General features: G+C 42.0%; 1 protein-coding gene across 4 annotated transcripts in view; it reads left to right on the top strand.

Moving 5' to 3' along the window:
• Window positions 1-12489: 12489 nt before the first annotated feature.
• Window positions 12490-20633, top strand: part of Znf451 (zinc finger protein 451) — a 54915-nt gene continuing 46771 nt past the window's right edge. For 3 of the 4 annotated variants that reach the window (XM_021156863.2, XM_021156724.1, XM_021156988.1), the window contains exons 1-2: window positions 12594-12848; window positions 13375-13458. In XM_021156863.2, the coding sequence (XP_021012522.1) occupies window positions 12828-12848; window positions 13375-13458 (105 nt within the window). In that variant the 5' untranslated portion in view covers window positions 12594-12827. Of the gene's footprint in view, window positions 12510-12593; window positions 12849-13374; window positions 13459-20633 lie in introns of those variants that run through there. The other variant, XM_021156802.1, reaches the window with a different exon arrangement.

Below are 20633 nucleotides of genomic sequence, written 5' to 3'. Positions count from 1 at the left end.
AAAAAAAAATCCCTCCATGGCCTCTGCATCAGCTCCTGCTTTCTGACCTGTTTGAGTTCCAGTCCTGACTTCCTTTGGTGATGAACAGCAGCAGCATGGAAGTGTAAGCTGAATAAACCCTTTCCTCCCCAACTTGCTTCTTGGTCATGATGTTTGTGCAGGAATAGAAACCCTAACTAAGACAGGTACATATATATAAATGTACATATACACACATTTATAATAGTTAGATATACACACACATATATATATATAATATATAAAATTTTGTTAAAATTCATAAAAAAATCAAAATTCAGTGCTCTGATATAAAACAAGAATAAAATCCTCTGTTAAAAATAACAGGTTTATCATCCACTATGCTGCTTCCTGGAGGCTTTGAGGTAAGCCTGTGAGCCTGATCTCCATTAGGAACCCCCAAAGAGTCAGTCTTCCTGCCTATCCACCAGTCGCCTCAACAACCACATTACCAAGGGAACACAGGCATCCCGTGGACCAGGCCTTGGAAGGGTCTCTCAGAGATGTTTAATCACCCATCAGCCACTCTACCCACTGTCCTGCTCCTGGGGACTATGTGCAGTCCTGTGAGCCAGACACCAAGTAGGAACTCCTAGAGCCAATATACCCATTCACCAGCCATCCCATTCACCAGGACACCAAGAGAGAACATGATATTGTGTGCTTCCAATTGTAGTTAGAATATTCCAGCCTGATTTCCACCCAACTCACATCCACCTGAAGATGGTATGGTGTCCTATGCCCCACCTCCAGTGATTCCCATCCACTCCCACTGTGACTTCAGCCCCTGACACCCAAGGACCACCTTGTAGAAACCAGGGAGCCCTCCACAGACTTCTAACGATTGGAGCAAGCATCTTCTAGCTACAGAAAGCTTGTATCTGAACTTGGAAGTTACACTATTCTTAGCTGATCTGAGACTCCTAGAATCTCATTTACACATCAACAGAGAGTTGCCCCAAGACTTAAATATTAAGCATGATTCAGCTGGCCATTCAATGAACAAGTTACAGCAAACAAAGACACAAATATCTACTCAAAAAAGGTGAGACTAGATATCCGTACCAAAGCATACTACTAATGACCCAACTCCAGATGCTTAGGCCATAAGGCAAAAGTGCAAACACTATGAGTAACCTAAATAATATCCTCCAAAACTAGTAACTTGTTGTAATATTCAATGAGAAAGGCCACTTAGTTGATGTTTAAGATGGTGACTTCAAAATAGCAGTTATAAATATTTTCAAGAAACTAAAAAAAAATGTATATAAGTTTCAGAGTACAGTATATAAAGAAGTGAAAGCAAAAGCAAAAACAAACAGTTGAATTAAGTAAAAACAAACAAATTCAAGATGTGAAAATACATTTTAGTAAAGAGACAGAATCTTAGAAGAAAAACCAAACTGAAACAAAATTCAAAAATCTAGGAAATCTAGAAGAATCTAGGATATCAAATACAATGTTCAGAAAACTCTCATCAATTGACTGGATCAAGTGGAAGAGAAAATATCAGGTCTTGAAGACAAGATAGAGGAACTGGATCACCTTATCAGAGAAAATGTTAAATCAAAACACAAACGAACAAACAACAAAACACAACTGAAATGTACAAGAACTCTCGAACACCATAAAAACCCATGGACCATAAGTATTGAAGAAGGAGAAGAGATTGTGGACAAGTGCACAGAAAATATTTTCAACAATATTATAAAAGAGAACTTCCCTAACCTAAGGAAAGACATGTCTATTAAGTTTCATGAAGCATAGAGAACACCAGATAGACTAGATCAAAAAAGAAATTCACCACATCACAAAATAATCAAAACACTAATATCCAGAACAAAGAAAGGATATTGAAAACGGGAGAAAAGTCACATGTAAAGGCAAGTCCATCAGAATAGCACCTGATTTTTCAATGGAGATTTTCAAAACCAGGAGGGCCCTGATGTTCTATGAGTTCTTAAAAGCCGGAGATACTAGTCCAAACTATTATACCCAATGAAGATATCAACAGTTACAATTGAAGGAGAAAGAAAAACAATAAAAATGGATTTATAACCACTAAGCCAGTTCTACAGAGGATACCAGAAGGAATACTTCAGTCTGAAGAGAAATTTTAACACTCCCACAACAGCACAGAGAATACCTAAAGATTGCAGAATAGTAATGCAAAAGAGGTATAAGAAAATACCACCACCACCACCACAACAAAATAACAGTATGGTGGTTTGAATGGGAATTTCCCCAATAGGTCCGTATGTTTGAATGCTGGATCTGCAGTTGGTGGAACTGTTTGAGAAGGATTAAGAGAGGTGGCCGTGTTGAAAGAGGTCTGACCTTGATGTAAGAAGTGTGTCACAGGGGGTGGGCTTTAAGGTTTCATTGCAGTTTGCTCTCTGCCTCTTAGTTTTTGTCTTAACGTGTAAGTTTTCAGATACTGCTCTAGGGCCATCTCTGCCTACTGTCATGCTCTCTGCCTGCTATGATGGTCATGGACTCATTCTCTGAAACTGTAAATTTGCCCCACCCCCCGCAATTAAAGGCTTTGTACAAGTTGCCTTCATCGTGGTGTATCTTCACAGCAATAGAAACTAAGACAATCAGCAACTAATACACATTGTTCAATAATTACTCTCAATATTAACGGCCTCAATTCCTCAAAGATATACCAACAACTTGGGTTAGAAAACAGGATTTATCTTTTTGGTGCCTCCAAGAAAGATATCTCACCATCAATAATAGATACTACCTTAGAGTAAATGGATGGGGAAAAAAAAATGTCTTTCTCGGAAATGGAATTAAAACACTGAGAAAATTCAGAGAATGGTGAGAACTTACTTTAAAAACCTGTATTCTACAAAGTTGAAAAATATAAAAGAAATGAATGAATTCATGGCTCTACATGACCTTCCAAAGAAAAGTCAAGTCAAAGTAAATAATATAAATAGATCCATAATACCCAATGAGATAGAGACCGTAATTTAAAATCTTCTAGGTACAAAAGATACCAGACCAGATGGATAAAGAAATGAATTCAAGTAGAGCTCCAAAGAAGCACTAAACCTAACATTCCTCAAGTTATTCCATGATACAGGAGAGGAGAAAACAATTCCAAATTCTTTTTGAAGCCAGTATTACCATGATACTAAGATCAGACAAAGATCCAACCAATAAATTAAAATAAAATAAAATAAAATAAAATAAAATAAAATAAAGGGTCAGTTTCTCTAATGAACATAAATGTAAAACTTCAATAAAATACTTGCAAATTGAAATCAAGTGCATACCATTGCATACACTAGCAAGATTTTGCTGAAAGGACCCAAATATAGCTGTCTCTTGTGAGACGATGCCGGGGCCTAGCAAACACAGGAGTGGATGTTCACAGTCAGCTATTGGATGTATCACAGGGCTCCCAATGGAGAAGCTAGAGAAAGTACCCAAGGAGCTAAAGGGATCTGCAACCCTATTGTTGGAACAACATGATGTACTAACCAGAACCCCGGAGCTCTTGTCTCTAGCTGCATATGTATCGAAAGATGGCCTAGTCGGCCATCACTGGAAAGAGAGGCCCATTGGACTTGCAAACTTTATATGCCCCAATATAGGGGAATGCCAGGGCCAAAAGAATGGGAATGGGTGGGTAGGGAAGTGGGGGGCGCTATGGGGGACTTTTGGGATAGCATTGGAAATGTAATTGAGGAAAATATGTAATAAAAATATTAAAAATTAAAAAAAAAAGAAATCAAGTGCATATCAAAAAGATTAAGCCCTTCGATCAAGTCATCTTTATCCTGCAGATGCAGCGATTATCCAACATGCATAAATCAAGAAATGTGGTCTACCAGGTAAAGAGAATAAAGAGCAGTGGGAAGATGGCTCTGTGATTAAGAGTCCTGGTTACTCTTTCAGAGGACCCATATTCAGTTCGTGTCACGTACATGGCACTTCACAGCCAGCTGTATCTTCAGTACCAGGGGATCTGACACCCTTTCCTGGCCTCCTCAGGTACCAGGCATGCAAGTGGTACACAGACATACATTCAGACCAAACACCCATACATATACAATTTTAAAAAACTAATTTCAAAGAGAATCAAGGACAGGAAGCACACGATCATTTCATTAGATGCAGAAGAGTCCCTTGACAAATACAACTATTCATGATAAAATTAATGGAGAATGTAGAGATATTAGGGCACATATCACATTAATAAAGGCAATATGTGACAATGCCCATCCCCAATATCATGCTAATTGGAGAACTTAAAGAATTTCTACTAAACTTATGAACAAAGCACAGATGTCTACTCTCCCCACTCCTGTCCTTACCTATAGAAACAGGACAAGTGAGGAGATAAGGGAGAGACATTTAACAAAGTAAGAAACAAATGCATCCTTATTTGATGCTGGTGATTCTATACATAAAAGACCCTAAAGTCTCTATCTGAAAACTCCTACAGATGATAAATACAGTCATCAAGTAGCAGGATTCAAAATGAATACACAAAATCAGTAGCCTTCCTATGGGCTAACAACAAACACTCTGAGAAAGAAATCAGGGAAGCAATCCATTCATAATTGGCTCACAAAAATCTTGGAACAAATCTAATCAAGGAAGTTAAAGTCTTATAATATACTATACACCGAAGAATGAAATTGACGAAGATATCAGAGGTGGAAAGACCTCCTGTGCTCATAGAATCATAGGATTAATATCGTGAAAGTGGTCATCCTATGAAAAACAATCTACATATTCAGTGCAATCCCCATCAAAAATTTTAAAATATTTTTAAACTTCATATGGAAACAGACATACATAAAAACCCAGTATAATCAAAACAATTCTGAACAATAAGAGAACTGGTAGAGGTATTTCCATCCATGATTTTGAGTTACACTACAGAGATATAGGACTAAATACATCATGGTGTTGGCAGAAAAAAAGCCACATTGATCAACAGAATGTAACTGAGGACCCAAACATAAGTCCACCCATCTTTAGTCACCTGATTTTTTTTTTTTTTTTTTTTTTTTGGTTTTTCGAGACAGGGTTTCTCTGTGTAGCCCTGGCTGTCCTGGAACTCACTTTGTAGACCAGGCTGGCCTCGAACCCGGAAATCCGCCTGCCTCTGCCTCCCGAGTGCTGGGATTAAAGGCGTGCGCCACCACGCCCGGCTCTGATTTTTTTATGTAAAGGCCAAACTATGCCCTAGGGAAAAGAAGCCACCATCCTCAGTAAATGGTGCTGGTTCAACTAGAAAGCTACATGCAGAATAATTAAATTAGGTCCTTCTTGGTCAGCCTGCATAAAATTCAATTGTACATGTATTGAGGGCCTCAATGTAATACCCTGCACCTGATGCGGTAGCAGGGAGGAAGGAATATGTTTGAACTTTATAGGCACAGAAATGGACTTCGTGAACAGGACCTCTGTAGGGCAAGTGATAAAACCAATAGTTGAGAAACATGACCAAAGAAAAAGAGAGAATTTCTGTACAACAAAGGGCAGCACCATTGCAGTGAGGGGACAGCCTGCAGTACAGGAAAAAAACGTATACACCCGGCAAAATCTGTATGTAGAATATACAATGGACTTGAAAACCTAACCAAGAAAATGTATGAGCTGATTAAAAATTGGGGCAAGGCACCAAGTGAAAAGTTCTCAAAAGATGAAATACAAAATGTTCAAGAAATAGTTTTTAAAATGTTCAACATCCTTGACCCAGGAAATGCGAGTCAAAACTAATTTAAGATGCTGTTTGTTGTATACCAGAAAGAATGGCTAAGATAACAAGAACAACAAACAAACACATCAACAAATGATGAGCCCTAAGTATATATGTACAAGACTATCACCACGTGGACCCAGTGGGCTGTTTTGTTGTTGTTGTTGTTGGTAGTGGTGTGAATGTGTATGTTTGTGTAAAACAATAATTAAAAAAAAGGTCAGGAATTTGAGAGGAGTATGAGGGAGGACCCAGGGGACCTTGGGGAGGTAGAGACAGATGGAAATGAGGTGAATACAGTACTCATACACCCTATTCTCCAAATGAAAGAACAAAAACACCTGACAACAGATGCTTGAATGGAAGTGAAGAAAATGAAACACTTATCCATTGCTGGTAGTAGTGTAAACTGGTACAGCCTCTATGAAAATCAGTGTACAAGTTCCCCCAAGGCTAGAATTAGATCTACCACATGATCCAACTATCCCACTGTTGGGCATATGTCCAATAGGATTCTGTATCCTATTACAGAGATACTTGTTCACCCATGCTCCATTCACAATAACCAGGAAATGGAAACTACCCAGATGTGTATCAATTGGTAATAATGATTGATAATGGATTTAAAATGTTATATATTTACACAATAAATCTTATTCGGATGTTAAGAAAAGTTAGTTATTAATAATTAAAAAAATAGCAGGTAAATCAGTCATCATCATGACTGATGTAACCCAAGTCTGAAAAGACAAAGGTCAAATGTTTTTTCTTGTGTGGATGCTAGTTTTGAGTTGTAGATATATTTGTTTCATTTGAAAATTCTTCCTTTAATCCCAGCATTTGGGAGACAGAGGCAGGCAGATTTCTGAGTTCGAGGCCAGCCTGGTCTACAGAGTGAGTTCCAGGACAGCCAGGGCTATACAGAGAAACACTGTCTTGGAAAACCAAAAAAAAATTTAAAAATAAAATAAAATAAAATTTTTAGAGGTCAGGAGACTAATAAAAGATGAGGAATCTTTCAAAAGAAAGAAAAAGAATGTAGCAATATGAAAGATGAAAAGGGAATAATGGCGCAGGTGAGAGGGCAAGATGTGGGGGGAAATAGAGCAGGATAACTAACTCGAAAGGTCTTTTGAAAAGGTCACAAAGAAATCTATTATAGAAGCTCTCTAAAGGATGCACATACACATATGTAACAAGAGTTTAAATGGAATCATTCTATAACGACGGAGCAATGCTCCTACTAGACACCACAGATCAACACATACAAGCTCAGTGCCAGCAATAGGTTATTTCTTTTGGAGTTGTCCACTGAGGTCTTATACAGCCCCAAACATTATAGAATATAGAATACCTCCCTCCTAATATAGAGACTAAAGGATTGGGTTTGGTTACCCTCCTGAAGCCCTATGGCAAAAGACAACACACGTTTGAGTCACAGAACATGGAACCTTCACCCCTACTTACTGACTAGCTTTCATAATGTTGGAAGGTGCTATGCATGCCAACCAGAGGAGAAAAATAATGTTCGTTCTTCTACAGTTGGGAGCCTAGTGAGTTCCAGTGACAATCTGCCTGGCATGATAAGCCTACTGTTGCAAAAGTGGATGAATCATGTCGAATAAGCAAACACTTTCTGATTGGATTTAAGGAGACTGAATAACAAGTATGAACCAACTCCTGACACTATTTTATTTTATTTATTTATTATTATTATTATTATTATTATTATTGGTTTTTCAAAACAGGGTGGTTTCTCTGTATATCTCTGGCTGTCCTGGAACTCATTTTGTAGACCAGGCTGGCCTCGAACTCAGAAATCTGCCGGCCTCTGCCTCCCGAGTGCTGGGATTAAAGGCGAGCACCACCATGCTCGGCTAGACACCTGACACTATTATCAGGGGCAATATCAGGGGCTAGATAGGTCTTAGACTCTAAGGGAGGATCTACTTCTGTTCTGAGGAATGAACACAGAATGTAATCAACTCCTAATGTCTTATCACTAGATCTGTAGATCACTGCATCTCTCAACCTTCAACTGAGTTTTTTTTTTTTTCTTCAGTGAATGATTAACTGAGATCCAATAACCTGGTTAAATATGCAGTAAATAAAAGACATCAGAGTGCTTAGCCCTGAAATTGGACATCAGTATCACATCCCTTCCCCCCAGGATTCAGTGATAATGATGAAAGATGGGGCAGGAAGATTGTAAGAGCCAAAGGAGGTGTATTACCACAAGGCAATAATGTTTTCCAGATGTAACAGGCCAGTTACACATATGAGTTCAATGGCTGAGACAGCATGCACCAGCTCCATCTAAGCTCAAATTAGACAAAATCCCAGCATGGAGGTGGGAGGTGGGAGGTGGGAGGTGGGAGGTGGGAGGTGGGAGGTGGGCATGAGGTTCTACCCTTAGTCTAGGAACTATTGGTAATTGATAATTGCTGAGAGAGGGAGAGTCTGTTTTCTTTAAGAGTGTGAATCCTGGTAGGTTGACCATGCTCTTGAGTTTGGATCCACATCTAAGAGTATCTGGGCAACCAAAGTTAGACTTGGCGGACTTAACCTGGGCTTTAAGACTCTCATCCTAGCTGTCTGGAACCCAGTCTTCTCCTAGCAGCCTTCAGATGAAGATGTAGAACTCTCAGATCCTCCTGCACCATGTCTGCCTGTATGCTGCCATGCTCCTGCCTTGAGGATAATGGACTGAACTTCTGAACCTGTAAGCCAGGCCCAATTAAATGTTGTCCTTTACAAGAGTGGCCTTGGTCATGGTGTCTCTCATAGCAGTAAAATCCTAACTGAGACAGAAGGCTACAGAGTTGAAGTGGAACTTGGAGATGAATATGATCAAAATACATGATATGACATTTTCAAAGAATCAATAAAAATATTTTTTAAAAAATTAGTGTTCTCTTAATATATAGGACTGTTCTTGATAAAACTTAAAAAACCAAGTATGTATAATCAAGATAATTATGAATCAGGATTTATTTATAATCCTCCAGTAGCTGCCAATCTATGCAATTACTATGTTTACCTGTGCAGGATATAATTTTATTTTCCAATAACGTACTCCAATGGGTACATGAGGGCCCCACTGGAACAACCAATGGATCACTTTTACACTTTCTCTTCAACCCCAAGAGCCAACTCCTTAGTAGATCTATAACCCAGTAATAGTAGAGTCTTGTTTTAGACACTATTGCTTAACCTATACAGCTTGTACAGTAGCCATCTTTGAAACATATGCCAGAACTACTCTCACAAGCCACAGCCTCCACTGATCTTATGCAAAGCAGCCTCCCATCTGGATTCTCTCCTGCCTCAAGAAGGCATGGCCTTCTTTCTGTATCCCCTGGTGAGCATAATTTCCCCTCACTCGGCTTGCTGGTGTTCACCTGTTCTCATCGCCAGACTTGCAATCATTGTTTAGATGTGCCTGGTACAGTTGTCACTCCTAATCCCTGTAGGAAAACTTACCTTGTTCTACACTTTCCAACCCTACCTCCTTAAATGAATAAAGAGGTTTATTTCTGGCAGAATAAAAGAAATTCAACCTCAAACCATCAGGCAGTCTATATCTTGGCTCGCCTCTCTCAGATTGGATCCTGGGACATTGTGATGTATTATCTGACCCAACAAGAAATACAGTAAGGTGTGCACAGCAGTATTCTATTATCAAATGGAAGAGGTATGTATAGAGTTGAGTCCTAGTAGGCCTTGGGGGCACAAGCAAGTTACATGAAGAAGTGGATCTAGTGCCAATGCTTTCTATTCCCGTTATTGATGCCAAGTGTATAGCCTGATGGGGTGTGCCTATGATTGATTAATTGGGGAAGAGAAGACTAGGGCCTAGTTTACTGATGGTACTACATGGTATTCAGGCACCACCCAGAAGTGGACAGTTGCAGCATTACAACCCATTTCTGGGAGAACCCTGAAAAATACCAGTGAAGGTTACTCATAGTGGGCAGAACTTCGGGCAGCACATGTGGTCATACATTTTGTTTAGAAGGAGAAATGGCCAGATGTGTGACTGCTTACTGATTTACGGGATATAGCCGATGATACACTGGATGGTCAGGGACTTGGAAAGAGCATGATTGGAAAATTAGTGAAAAAGACATCTGGGGAAGAAGTATGTGGACAGATCTCTCCAAAAGGGCAGAGGATGTGGGGACATTTGTGTCCCATGCCAACAGTCATAGTAATCAAGTAGATAGAGTCCTGTTCTGAGGACAGTTAGCTTCTTTCTGCAGCCATCCCTCCATCCCTGTCATTATCTCATGGGCCCATGAACAAAGTGGCCATGGTGGCAGAGATGGGGTTTAAGCATGGGCTCTACAACGTGGACTTCCTGAGGTGGCAGATCTCCCAACATTAGAGAGCAACAGAGTTGCAGACATAGCATCATTCCCCAGGTAGCATTTCCTGTTGGCAGTGAAAGACCTCTGAAGGGAGAACCTCACTCAAGTCTCGGGATAATAGGGGACTCCCAAGAACTCACAAGAGACCAAGCTTGATGCAAATCACATGAGGCTTTATTCGGGGAAAGCCAGAGCTCTGGGGACAACTCATATCCCACGCAAGGGTAGAGGAGTCGACCCCGAGGGGAAAGGGGTCCCAGTTTTTATAGGCCCTCAGGGGGGAAAGGAGAAGGAGGGAGTAGGGGATTTCCAGATCTAAACAATGTCTATTCTAAAATGATTGATTTCTCAAGAAATGGGTATGGGAGGGGTACAAGGAAAGAGTCTGGTGCAGGTGCTGCAACTCCGGATTGGCCCCAGCTGTGGTTGCTGGGGAGATTTTCCGACTCTTCCTCAGCAACCAATATCACAAACACCTGGTAATGGGCTTCATCAGTGGGCACACATCAGTGGGCACACACAAGGAACAGTCGAAACACTGGCAGACACACGGGTTCTAGGAGTGGCCAGAGGATTGTGCACCTCTATTTCTCTAAATCAGTGAAGCTAGTTCTGCTAACAATGAAATCTATTTTGCCAATTTCAGGGCTTCTGTGACCTTTTACATTCTGTCAGGATCTTTCAGCAGCTGGACTATATTGGACCACTTCACTTCCTCCATGGAAAGGAGAACACTTTGACTTTGGTGGAATAGATCCTTATTCTGGTTATGGATTTGTCTTTCCTGCAAGTAATATTTCTGCCAACACTAGGGTCTTACAGGATTCCTCATCCACTGTCATGGTGTTCCACACAGTGTAACCATTTAAATTATCTCATCTTTATACCAATAAAGACACAGGAGGTATAAAAAAAAAACCCTTCTAGCTCACTCAGAGAGGTAACTTTATTTTCTGAACCATATACAAAACATCTATTTACAAGCCCGATTCTACGATTCTACAATGAAACTGCTGGCTTTTCAGAAATCTCCATCTGTGTCATTCTTCCAAGCCAGTCTACCTTTTTCTTTAGCTCCTCCAAACCCAAGAGGGCTCCTTAGCTCTCTTTTCTAGAATACTGTTTTACCTGTGTCCTGCCAGCTGCTTCTCTGTTGCTCCTGCAAGCCCAATCTCTGACCCCAGACAAGGGGGAAGAGAAGGGAGGGGGAGAGGGAGAGAGAGAGGAGGAGGGGAAGAGAGAGAGAGAGCGCTCTATCACAGGTCCAATTTTCAATTTTGCTTATATAAAAAGTCTCTAGCTCCTCCCCTAAACCCTACACAGGCTCCAAACCCTGTCAGTAAGGACGGAACCATTTGACATTCACAGAAGGGTAGCTAACTGCAACTGACAAAGGAAATATCTATTTAACCTTTTTTGTTTGTTTTGTTTTTTGGTACAGGGTTTCCTTTTGTTTTGTTTTTTGAGACAGGGTTTCTTTTTTTTTTTTTTGATATTTCGAGACAGGGTTTCTCTGTGTATTCCTGGCTGACTTGGAACTCACTCTGTAGACCAGGCTGGCCTTGAACTCAGAAATCTGCCTACCTCTGCCTCCCAAGTGCTGGGATTAAAGGCGTGCGCCACCACCAGCCCTGCTCCGTTTTATTTTATAAGGGTTCAAATGTATCTTGAAAAATTACATTATACCACTGGGATTTAGCTGCTTTTACTTTCCCGTTGAACTCTGGACTCCAGCTTTACTCCTTGCTCTTCTCTCTGGTCCTTGAGTGAGACTGAATACTTACTAGCACCGGGAGATAGAAAACATGAGAGAGATTGAGTAGCTCAAGTGCTTCAGGTCTTGGACTTCACTTAAACCTATCCATCCATCCATCGATCCATCGATCCTTCTGGCCCGAAACAAAGACCACTGAGCATTGCTTTCATAGCAGTATGATTACTAATGGTCTGAAAGGGTTAACTGACATTACTAGGACTGTTTTGCCCACACCTTTGTGTTCCACTCTCCAAGTAATTAACCTACCAACTCAACCTAGGCTGAAAAGAACAAGGGAGAAGCAGGAAAGGCTAGGGGCAGCCCTCTGGAACCTTATCAGTAATGCTTCTTTTAGTTTACAGGAACCTGTGGACAACAAGGAAGCCCCTTTGTGAGACTTCTGCGAGAATTAATGACCTCTCGGGAACGCCATATATAAGCTCTTGCCCTTGCTTTGCCAGGATGTAATTGGGAGGAAAAAGTCTTCCATGTTTTCATCTGCCTTGCTTGTTGCCAGAGGGGCTCTTTTCCTGTCAGTGTCTCTAAGTGAAAGGCGGCAGCGGAACGAGATTTGGCGTGGACTCAAAACTACATCAAGACCCTCGCCACCTTCTCCTGCCATCTTCCGGAGATGCAGGTGAGCGCCGAGCTCCGGATCCTAGCTACCTTTCCCCGCCACGCGGTCGTCAGCCTCGAGACCGGCGGAAACTACAACTCCCAGAATCCCTCGCGGGGCGGGAGGAAGGCGGGGAGCGTACAAAGCGGCGCTGGAAGCTAGCGGCAGTGAGGCCGCGCTTGGGGTCCGGCAGCTTGGCGTCCCCGCGGCCTGAGGCGTCAGCTGCGTGGGCGCTCACGCAGGGCGGGTCGCGCGGCGCCGGGCGAGAGGGAAGTCGTGGCGGCGGCGTCGGGAACAGCAGCGGCGGCGGGAGCGTGGTGCTGACAGGTCGTGGGAGAAATGGGAGACCCAGGGCCGGAGGTGAGTGGTGGCGGCCCGGGCCTTGGCTCCGCCGAGCCCAACCCCGAAAGGTTTGGTTTGTCTTCTCAGCTTCGGGCTCATCCGGGCGGCGGCCCCGGGCGAGTGCGGGGCCTCCGGCCTGGTGCAGGTCTGCGTGGAGTCCTCAACAATGGCGGTCCGGCCGCCCCCAGCCCCTGGCCGCCCTAGCCGAAGCAGCCGCAGCCCGGAGGGTGAGAGGGGATTGGAGGCAGGCTGGCCTTGTATTTGAAGCCTGCATCCCCGACCCCGGGGGTTTAGAGCCTGCATCCCTGCCCCTGTAGGAGGCGGGGAGGGGAATTGTGGCAGCTTGCCTGGGAGGCTAGGTCTCTGCAGCTCCAAGACGGCTTAGCACGCCTGGCCTCCTCCATGCAGTTCCCTGGGCTGGATTTCCGCTTGGTCCTGCTGCTTCCCCTCCGGGGCTTTTGTCTTTAATCGATCCTTTTGGGGAGAATTTCTTCCTGCGATCTTGTGGCCGAATAGATAAGCATGTTTTGGCTTTTGTTTATAGATAATAGAATCTGTCCCACCAGCTGGGCCCGAGGCATCAGAGTCTACCACGGATGAAAACGAAGATGACATTCAGTTTGTTAGTGTAAGTAGAGACTGACAATCGCGGTTTGCTGGAGTGAAAGTGTGGTAAGCCATTGTATGATTAAGCCCCACCAGACAGTCATCACTCAACAGACTCAACAGATAGTCATGAATGGCGAATAGCTGTCGCACACTGATGCAGGGGACTTTCACCCTAAGGGATACCTCAGTGCTTGGGACTACTTGAACAATTGCAGTAGGCATTCGAATTGTTTTGTGCTTCCTGGTACTGCCCAGGGCTTAACTTCTGTCCAAGAAAGAAGACACACAGGACTAGTTAATGCCAGGAGGTTGGAAGTAAGGCCTGCAAAGAACATTGCATCTTAGCATGATGTATCTTCTAATCGCTGAGGACTTCCCTAACGTCTGAAGTCATCTTGTTACATCACAGAAAATTGTTGGTCACAATGGGGAGGCCTGTGTCACCTGAAACACTGCTGTTTTTCTACATTTGTTCCTTTGGGGGGCAGGTGTTCTCCAGCATTGAGTGGAAGCTGTAAGATCTGGGCCCCCTCCCGATCTGTTGAATCAGAAATCCAGGCTGGAGCCTAGGTATTGTTATTTTGAAATACAATGAGGGACACTGGGATCTCCCAGCCAGTCCTAAAGTGACGGTGAGAGGGAAGGGAACAGCTCTGGGTGATTGTCACCTACAGTGGCTAAGTTTGTACATCAGTTCTTCTTAAGTAGTGTGTAGCTAGAGAACATCCCTGCTTTATACAGCTCTCCTTGGGATGCTATAGTTAGCTGAGCTTGGCATTGAAGCTCTCTAGTTCTTATTGGTCAGCCCAGATGTATTTGTTGACCTTGTGACCAGCTGTAGACTAGTGCTTATTAAAGACCATCCTCCCCACCATTGAGCCCTGATGGTGGTCTGTTGGGTATGGTGTGTTAGTGGGATTGGGAGGGGCGGCCTTCATGAAATCATTTTCTTGGCAGTTTTCCTACTGGAGTCCGTCTTTTTCATTTTGAACTTCGAGGATCTGGAGTTAGGTTTGGGGATACATTGAGTCTTGTCCCTTTCTTCCTAATAGACTAGAGTATTTTGAAAGAATGTTGCTAATTAGTAGTACCCCTTCAACAAGTGTATGTATGATAACGGTTTTTATGACTCCGTAAGACAATTATTTTGGATTGTTCGTGGATCACATATATTTGTAAACAGAATATTTACCTTGATGTTTCATGCAAAAGGCTCTTCATTATACAATAAGGCCGTTTGAGAAACTGATAGAATATGGAAAGTAAGATTCAAAAAGTAAATTTTTTGATTGTATATCTTGTGAAATAAGATACCATGATAATTTGTAACAAGTTAATTCAGGTGTCTGTTGATCTGAGTTTTAAAAGTAATATTTAAATTTTATTTTAAGCATAAAGGTAGGTCTATCTTTGCATTAAGAATCAAGAATGTATAATATATAAAGCTGCCTACGTGTAAGGGCTATCTATCACTTAAAGATAGTTAGTGATAGCTTATTTTTACTGTAAGATACATTTAGAGTCTTAGCACCGAGGAGGTCATGGTGGAAGGATCCTGGTTGGAAGGCAGTCTGAGCTTTACTTGGGAAGTTCTAGGCCTGTGGTGTTCTGTTAGTGAAACCCTATCCAATAAACACCACTGCTGTGCCACCACAGCAAACAGCCCAAGACAGAAGCTAGACGCTCTGTAATATACTGTCCCTCGGGTAGTTCCTTATTAGCTTGTAAAGATTATATGCATAACAGAGTTGTGTGAGAGTAAACTACCATTGGACAAGAGACTTTCTGTGTCTCACAAATGTAGACTGAAGCCAGGTAGCATGCTGAAAGGAGTAATATAGATATGAATCCTTTTAACTTTTATTGAAATGTGCAGGGAAGTACATAGTTCATAAGGGCCCTAGATTTTTGCAAAGGTAATAAATTTAAGATGTATTTATGTGTATGACTGTCTTACCTGTACATGTGTGTACATAAGGTACATATGTGTACATCACACGCATGCCTGGTCCCCATGGAGATCAGAAGAGGGCCTCTGATCCCCTAAGAACGGGAGTTACGAATGGTTGTGAGCCACAGTGTGGTTGTTAGGACTCATATGAACCACCGGGTGGGTTCTGGAAACATGGTCTAGGCTCTGTGTAAAAGCAGCAAAGGCTCTTAGATGCTGAGCTATCTCTCCAGTCCTCTCAAGGGGATACATTTTTATAAATGGTGTTTAGACTGGTTAGCTTTTTTTTTTTTTTTTTTGTCAACATAAACTAGAGTCACCTAGGAAGAAGGAATCTCAGTTGGGGAATTGTCTAGATTGGATTGGCCCATGGGCATGTCTGTGGGGCAGTCTCTTGATTGCTGATTGATGAAGAAGGCCCAGTCCAGTCTGTCTGAGTGATGTGTGTTTCCAGGCAGGATGAAAAGCTAGCTGTGTGAGCCAGAGAGCGAGCACGGGGGCTAGGTAGACAGCATTCCTTCTCCCTTCTGCTTTGATTCCCACAGCTGGGCTGGGACCAAGAAGTATAAGATGAACTAAATCCTTTCCTCCCCAAATTGATTTTGGTGATGATGTTTCATATCACAGCAACAGGACAGCAAATTAGGACAGTGGCTAAATCAAGAAAGACATGAATAACAGCCAAGTGGTGGTGGCGCACACCTTTAGTCCCACCACTTGGGAGGCAGAGGCAGGCAGATCTCTTGAGTTTGATGTTAGCCTGCTCTTCCCTACAGAGTGAGTTCCAGGACAGCCAAGACAACACAGAGAAACCCTGTAGCAAGTTAATAAATGCAACAGGTGTGATGGCAAGTGTCTGTAGCCCCACATTCACTCCATGTTCACCCCACGTTCACTCGGTGCGAGTGGAGGGACCTGTGTAGCAGCAGACAGAAAGAGTGCCTGCCTGCCAGGTGAGGGCTGCGGGAGGGAGCGTCCTCTGACCCATGCCTTGTGCCTGCCTTCAGCAGCAGTGTCTGTTCACATGCCCAACACGCCAAGGACCAGATAGTTTACTAGTGTACTAGGAGCTGGTTGTCTGTATTGAGGGTTTTTTTTTTTTTTTTAAGATTTATTTATTATTATACCTAAGTACACTGTAGCTGTCTTCAGACACAAGAGATGGTTGTGAGCCACCATGTGGTTGCTGGGATTTGAACTCAGGACCTTACCCACTGAGCCATCTTGCCAGCCCCCTTGTATTGAATTTTGAGATTTAGGGCTTGACTTTAGGGCCCTCTGCTTATTTGTCCATAGTCCAGTTCTGTATCCCCAGATAATGAGTGTTTAAAATGGCATTTTTGAACAGAAAAAGTTGTGAGATGAAAGAACAGCAATATGTATGATTTTTGGAGAAGGAGGCGTTTTAAAATTTCCTTTAGTTTTAAAGGTGGGAGAAAGATGGGCTGTATGACACAGATCTCAAATGTGGTATATTTGAACCAAAGAGTAGGCAGTTGGAAACTACTGAAAGTTTTGAACGCGGCAGGGCTGTGCAAGACATTGCCCTGACTTTTTTTCTTTGAAGTAAAACACTTGAGTGGTATTTTAATGTATTTACATCTTTTTCTAAATAAAAATGTTGGTGGTTTCATTTTTAGAATTGGCATTTTAATTGCAGGAATGCAAATGGTTTATCACATTAAAAGCATATATTCTAAAACTTAGAATATTCCCCCGTGTTTCTAAATGTGTTCTGCAGCAGTCTCTGCTGCTAAATTGTAATGGCACTTTGAGTTTAGTCCTTTGTCATTGGTACAAGAGGAGCTATGACTGATTTACTGATTGACAGTATAAATGAAGGACCATGCGCATTTGTACTTAATGCACATATGGGAGACATTGTAAATATAGTAGTAAAATATTGTAGGTAGGAGATAATCTCTTTCTTCATGCTTGTATTATGGACGTTACTTCTTAGGGAGTTAGTAACCTACTTGATTGGGCAACATTATGATATATTCATAAATCAGGCAATGGGTTTTTTGTTATGATTTTTGTTTTTTACTGAATGAAGGACCGCATTAACTTGAAAAGTTAGGTAATAAGCAAGAATTTTTAAAAATTTGATTAGTACTTTGAAGTACCTCTGAGTTATAGTGACTGCACAACCAATTATGTGTGTGTCATTAAGTTTTATTATCTGTAAACTAGTATGATTTCAGTAATTGAGAATCTCTGTAAAGCAGTTAAGGAAATTGGGTGATAAAATTGGAAAACTTAGCAGAGAGCCTGGGATGGGGCTCAGTAAATGTTATTGATTAGGAGTAGAACAAGTGGAGTACTAAATGTTGTGATTCCTCAAATTCAGTATGACAGCAGGGTTTTAAGTAAAGATAACCTGGAAGTTGGTCCTGGTGAGGGCCTGAAATCCAAACATTTGGGGCAATTGATGGTAGTTCTTGCTATAAACAATACACCGAGAATTCCTGGTCAGCCTCAGTATGGTAGGGAGTGAGATCCTATCTGAAGACAAAAACCAAGCCAGGATGTTGTGGTACATACCTGTAAATCAGCCTTTAGGAGTCTGAGGCAGGAGGATTACTGCATTGGTGTATCTGCAGTGAAAACTTGTTGAGAGTGTACGCTGTGTGTTCTTTTGGCATGCTCATAAGTACTTTTCTTCTCATTTTCTTTCTTTTTATTTTTTGGTTTTTTGGGGCAGGGTTTCTCACTGTCTGGAACTCATTCTGTAGACCAGGCTGGGCTCAAACTCAGAAATCCGCCTCCCTCTGCCTCCCAAGTGCTGGGATTAAAGGCGTGCACCACCACTGCCTGGCTCTTCTCATTTTCTAAAGTCCTCTGTATGAATTATGTTCTCATTGCTGAGGCCAAATACTTGGCAAGAAGCAGCTTCTAGAATGAAGGTTTTATTTTAGCTCACAGTTATGGAGAAGTGTGTCCACAGGCAGGAAGCAGAGAGTGGTAAATGCTGCTCCCTTTACCAGCCCGTGGAGTACTGCTGCTCAGAGGAGGGGTGGGGCTTCCAGTCCTGTCAAGTAAAAATCAAAAGTCATAGCACATTTTTCTTGTATCATTTTGATACTTGTAAATCAGTAAAAAAAAATTCACCTTTATTTTGTTTTCTCCTGTCCTGGTTATTGTTCACTTTTGTCTTAATTACTATAAATTCTATGAGATTATTTTTGTAATTCAACAGCAATTGCATGTCAGTGAAATGATTGAGTAGCAAAGTTCTGGTAGTCTTGCTTTATCTGTTTATATTCATGGCCATCCTATATATATTTAATTATATTTTAAAAATTTGTTCAATTCTTTATATTTGAGCTAGCATTTTGCCAGGGCTGGTCTTGGTGCCCCTTGCCTCTGCCTGCTGGATGTTGGGATTATAGATGTGTAGCACCACACTTTTTCCCTAGTACTGGGTCTTGGCCTTGTGCACGTAGAGCACTCTACTACCAGGCGACACCACCAGTCCTTTGCAGGCTGCTCTTTAGTCCTGGCATTGAACTTGTCTTAAAGGCCTGTGTAGCTCACGCACAGTTTTTTGCTTTTTGCTTTTTTTTTTTCCTCTTGAGATGGTTCTGTAGTATCCAGCTAGTCTGCAGTTATCTAAATATTGTAAGTTGGCCAGCCTAGAACTAACTATCCTGTCTCTCCAGGGCTGGGCTTATAAGTGTATGCCAAGACTAATTTCCGTTTTCATTACTCACTCTATGGAAATTCTGGCCCTGCCTCTGGGGACTTTCTTGATTTACTATTTCATGTATAGTGTTAAGTTTCTAAAGACCAGACTAGATGACACTGTAATGCCTGTGGTTTCTGGTGGCAGAGGACAACTGTGAATTTGAGACCAGAATGGGCTGCATAAAGAAGTTCTAGGCCAGGCCAGGCCAGGCTACATAGACCATATGTTAGAAACAAAGAAACCAGCCGGGTGGTGGTGGCCCACGCCTTTAATCCCAGCACTTGGGAGGCAGAGGCAGGCGGATTTCTGAGTTCGAGGCCAGCCTGGTCTACAAAGTGAGTTCCAGGACAGCCAGGGCTACATAGAGAAACCCTGTCTCGGAAAAAAACAAAACGAAACAAAGAAACCAACAAAGTAAAAAACAATAATATATTTTAACAAGTTTGTAAGTAACATTGTTTGAGGAATCCAAATTATTGTGATTATACCAATGGTAAAAGCAGTTACATTTTCATCTTTTCTGCTGCTTGACTGTGTGATGGAAAAGTGTCAGAACCAAGGGTAGGTTTTAGTTTTAAAGTAGATGCTACATGTGTCTCTGTTGACCATCTGATTTTTGCTATTTTTCTTTGTTTCTTTTCCTCTTGAACTTTCATCTTAACAGCTTGAGCAAAAAATCCCAATTCCTTAAGTACATTTCATGGTCTCAGAGTTTTGCTCACTGGTTTTATCTGAATGTCTGGCTCACTATCCAGAAGGATGGTAGTTTCTGGTTTGTTAAAACCTAAGAGAGAACCAGGCTATCTGGAAGAAGAGAATCATGAGCTAGACGATCTTCTGTCTCTAATAGCCATCCTTCTCCATTCTAGGAAACTTTAACATCAGAGGTGCTTTCTCTGTTGTGCCTGCCCCACTTTTGTTTCCAATATACTGGATTTTACCATTTTAAGACAAGGTCTCACTCCATACCCCAGCCTGACCTTGAACTTCTTTGCTTACCACCAGTGCTGACAACCAGGCATATTTTGGTCATACCTTAGATTTTAGAGGGAGTTTTTGTTGTTGTTTCATTTCTGTTTTCACTTTGCTCTTTTTGCCTTTTTTTTCTATATGGTTTATGTGCTCGCTGCTTTATTTAGCATTTCTCCTTCAAACAGCATTACAGATTATACTTAGTAAGTAACTTACCGTCTGTCTAGTCTTGGTGCGCAGTGCTTTTGCCCACACGTAGCAGTAGTTGGGGGGGGGCAACTCTCAAGATCTCACCCAAATGTTACAGGCTTGCATGTCCAGTTTGTTGGCCAGGTATCTTGTATAGCAGTGGTGCTCTATACAAGTGTATTTCTAGTTACTTGAGCTTCTTTGATTCCTTGATTTAGTGTTTTGTTTGGCTTTGGTTCTTTGGGATGAGATTGCTCATTTTTTTTCTGTTGGGCCTCGATTGTCTCAGGTGCACTTCCCTCTTACTACCACCCGTGTTAGTTGTACTGTACCATGAGTCTCTTACTACCACCCGTGTTAGTTGTACTGTACCATGAGTCTCTTACTACCACCC

Source organism: Mus caroli, chromosome 1 (assembly GCF_900094665.2).
Source record: "Mus caroli chromosome 1, CAROLI_EIJ_v1.1, whole genome shotgun sequence".
NCBI classification, from domain to species: domain Eukaryota; kingdom Metazoa; phylum Chordata; class Mammalia; order Rodentia; family Muridae; genus Mus; species Mus caroli.
Note: the sequence above shows the minus strand (reverse complement) of the source record. Positions and strands in the feature narration are given on the sequence as shown.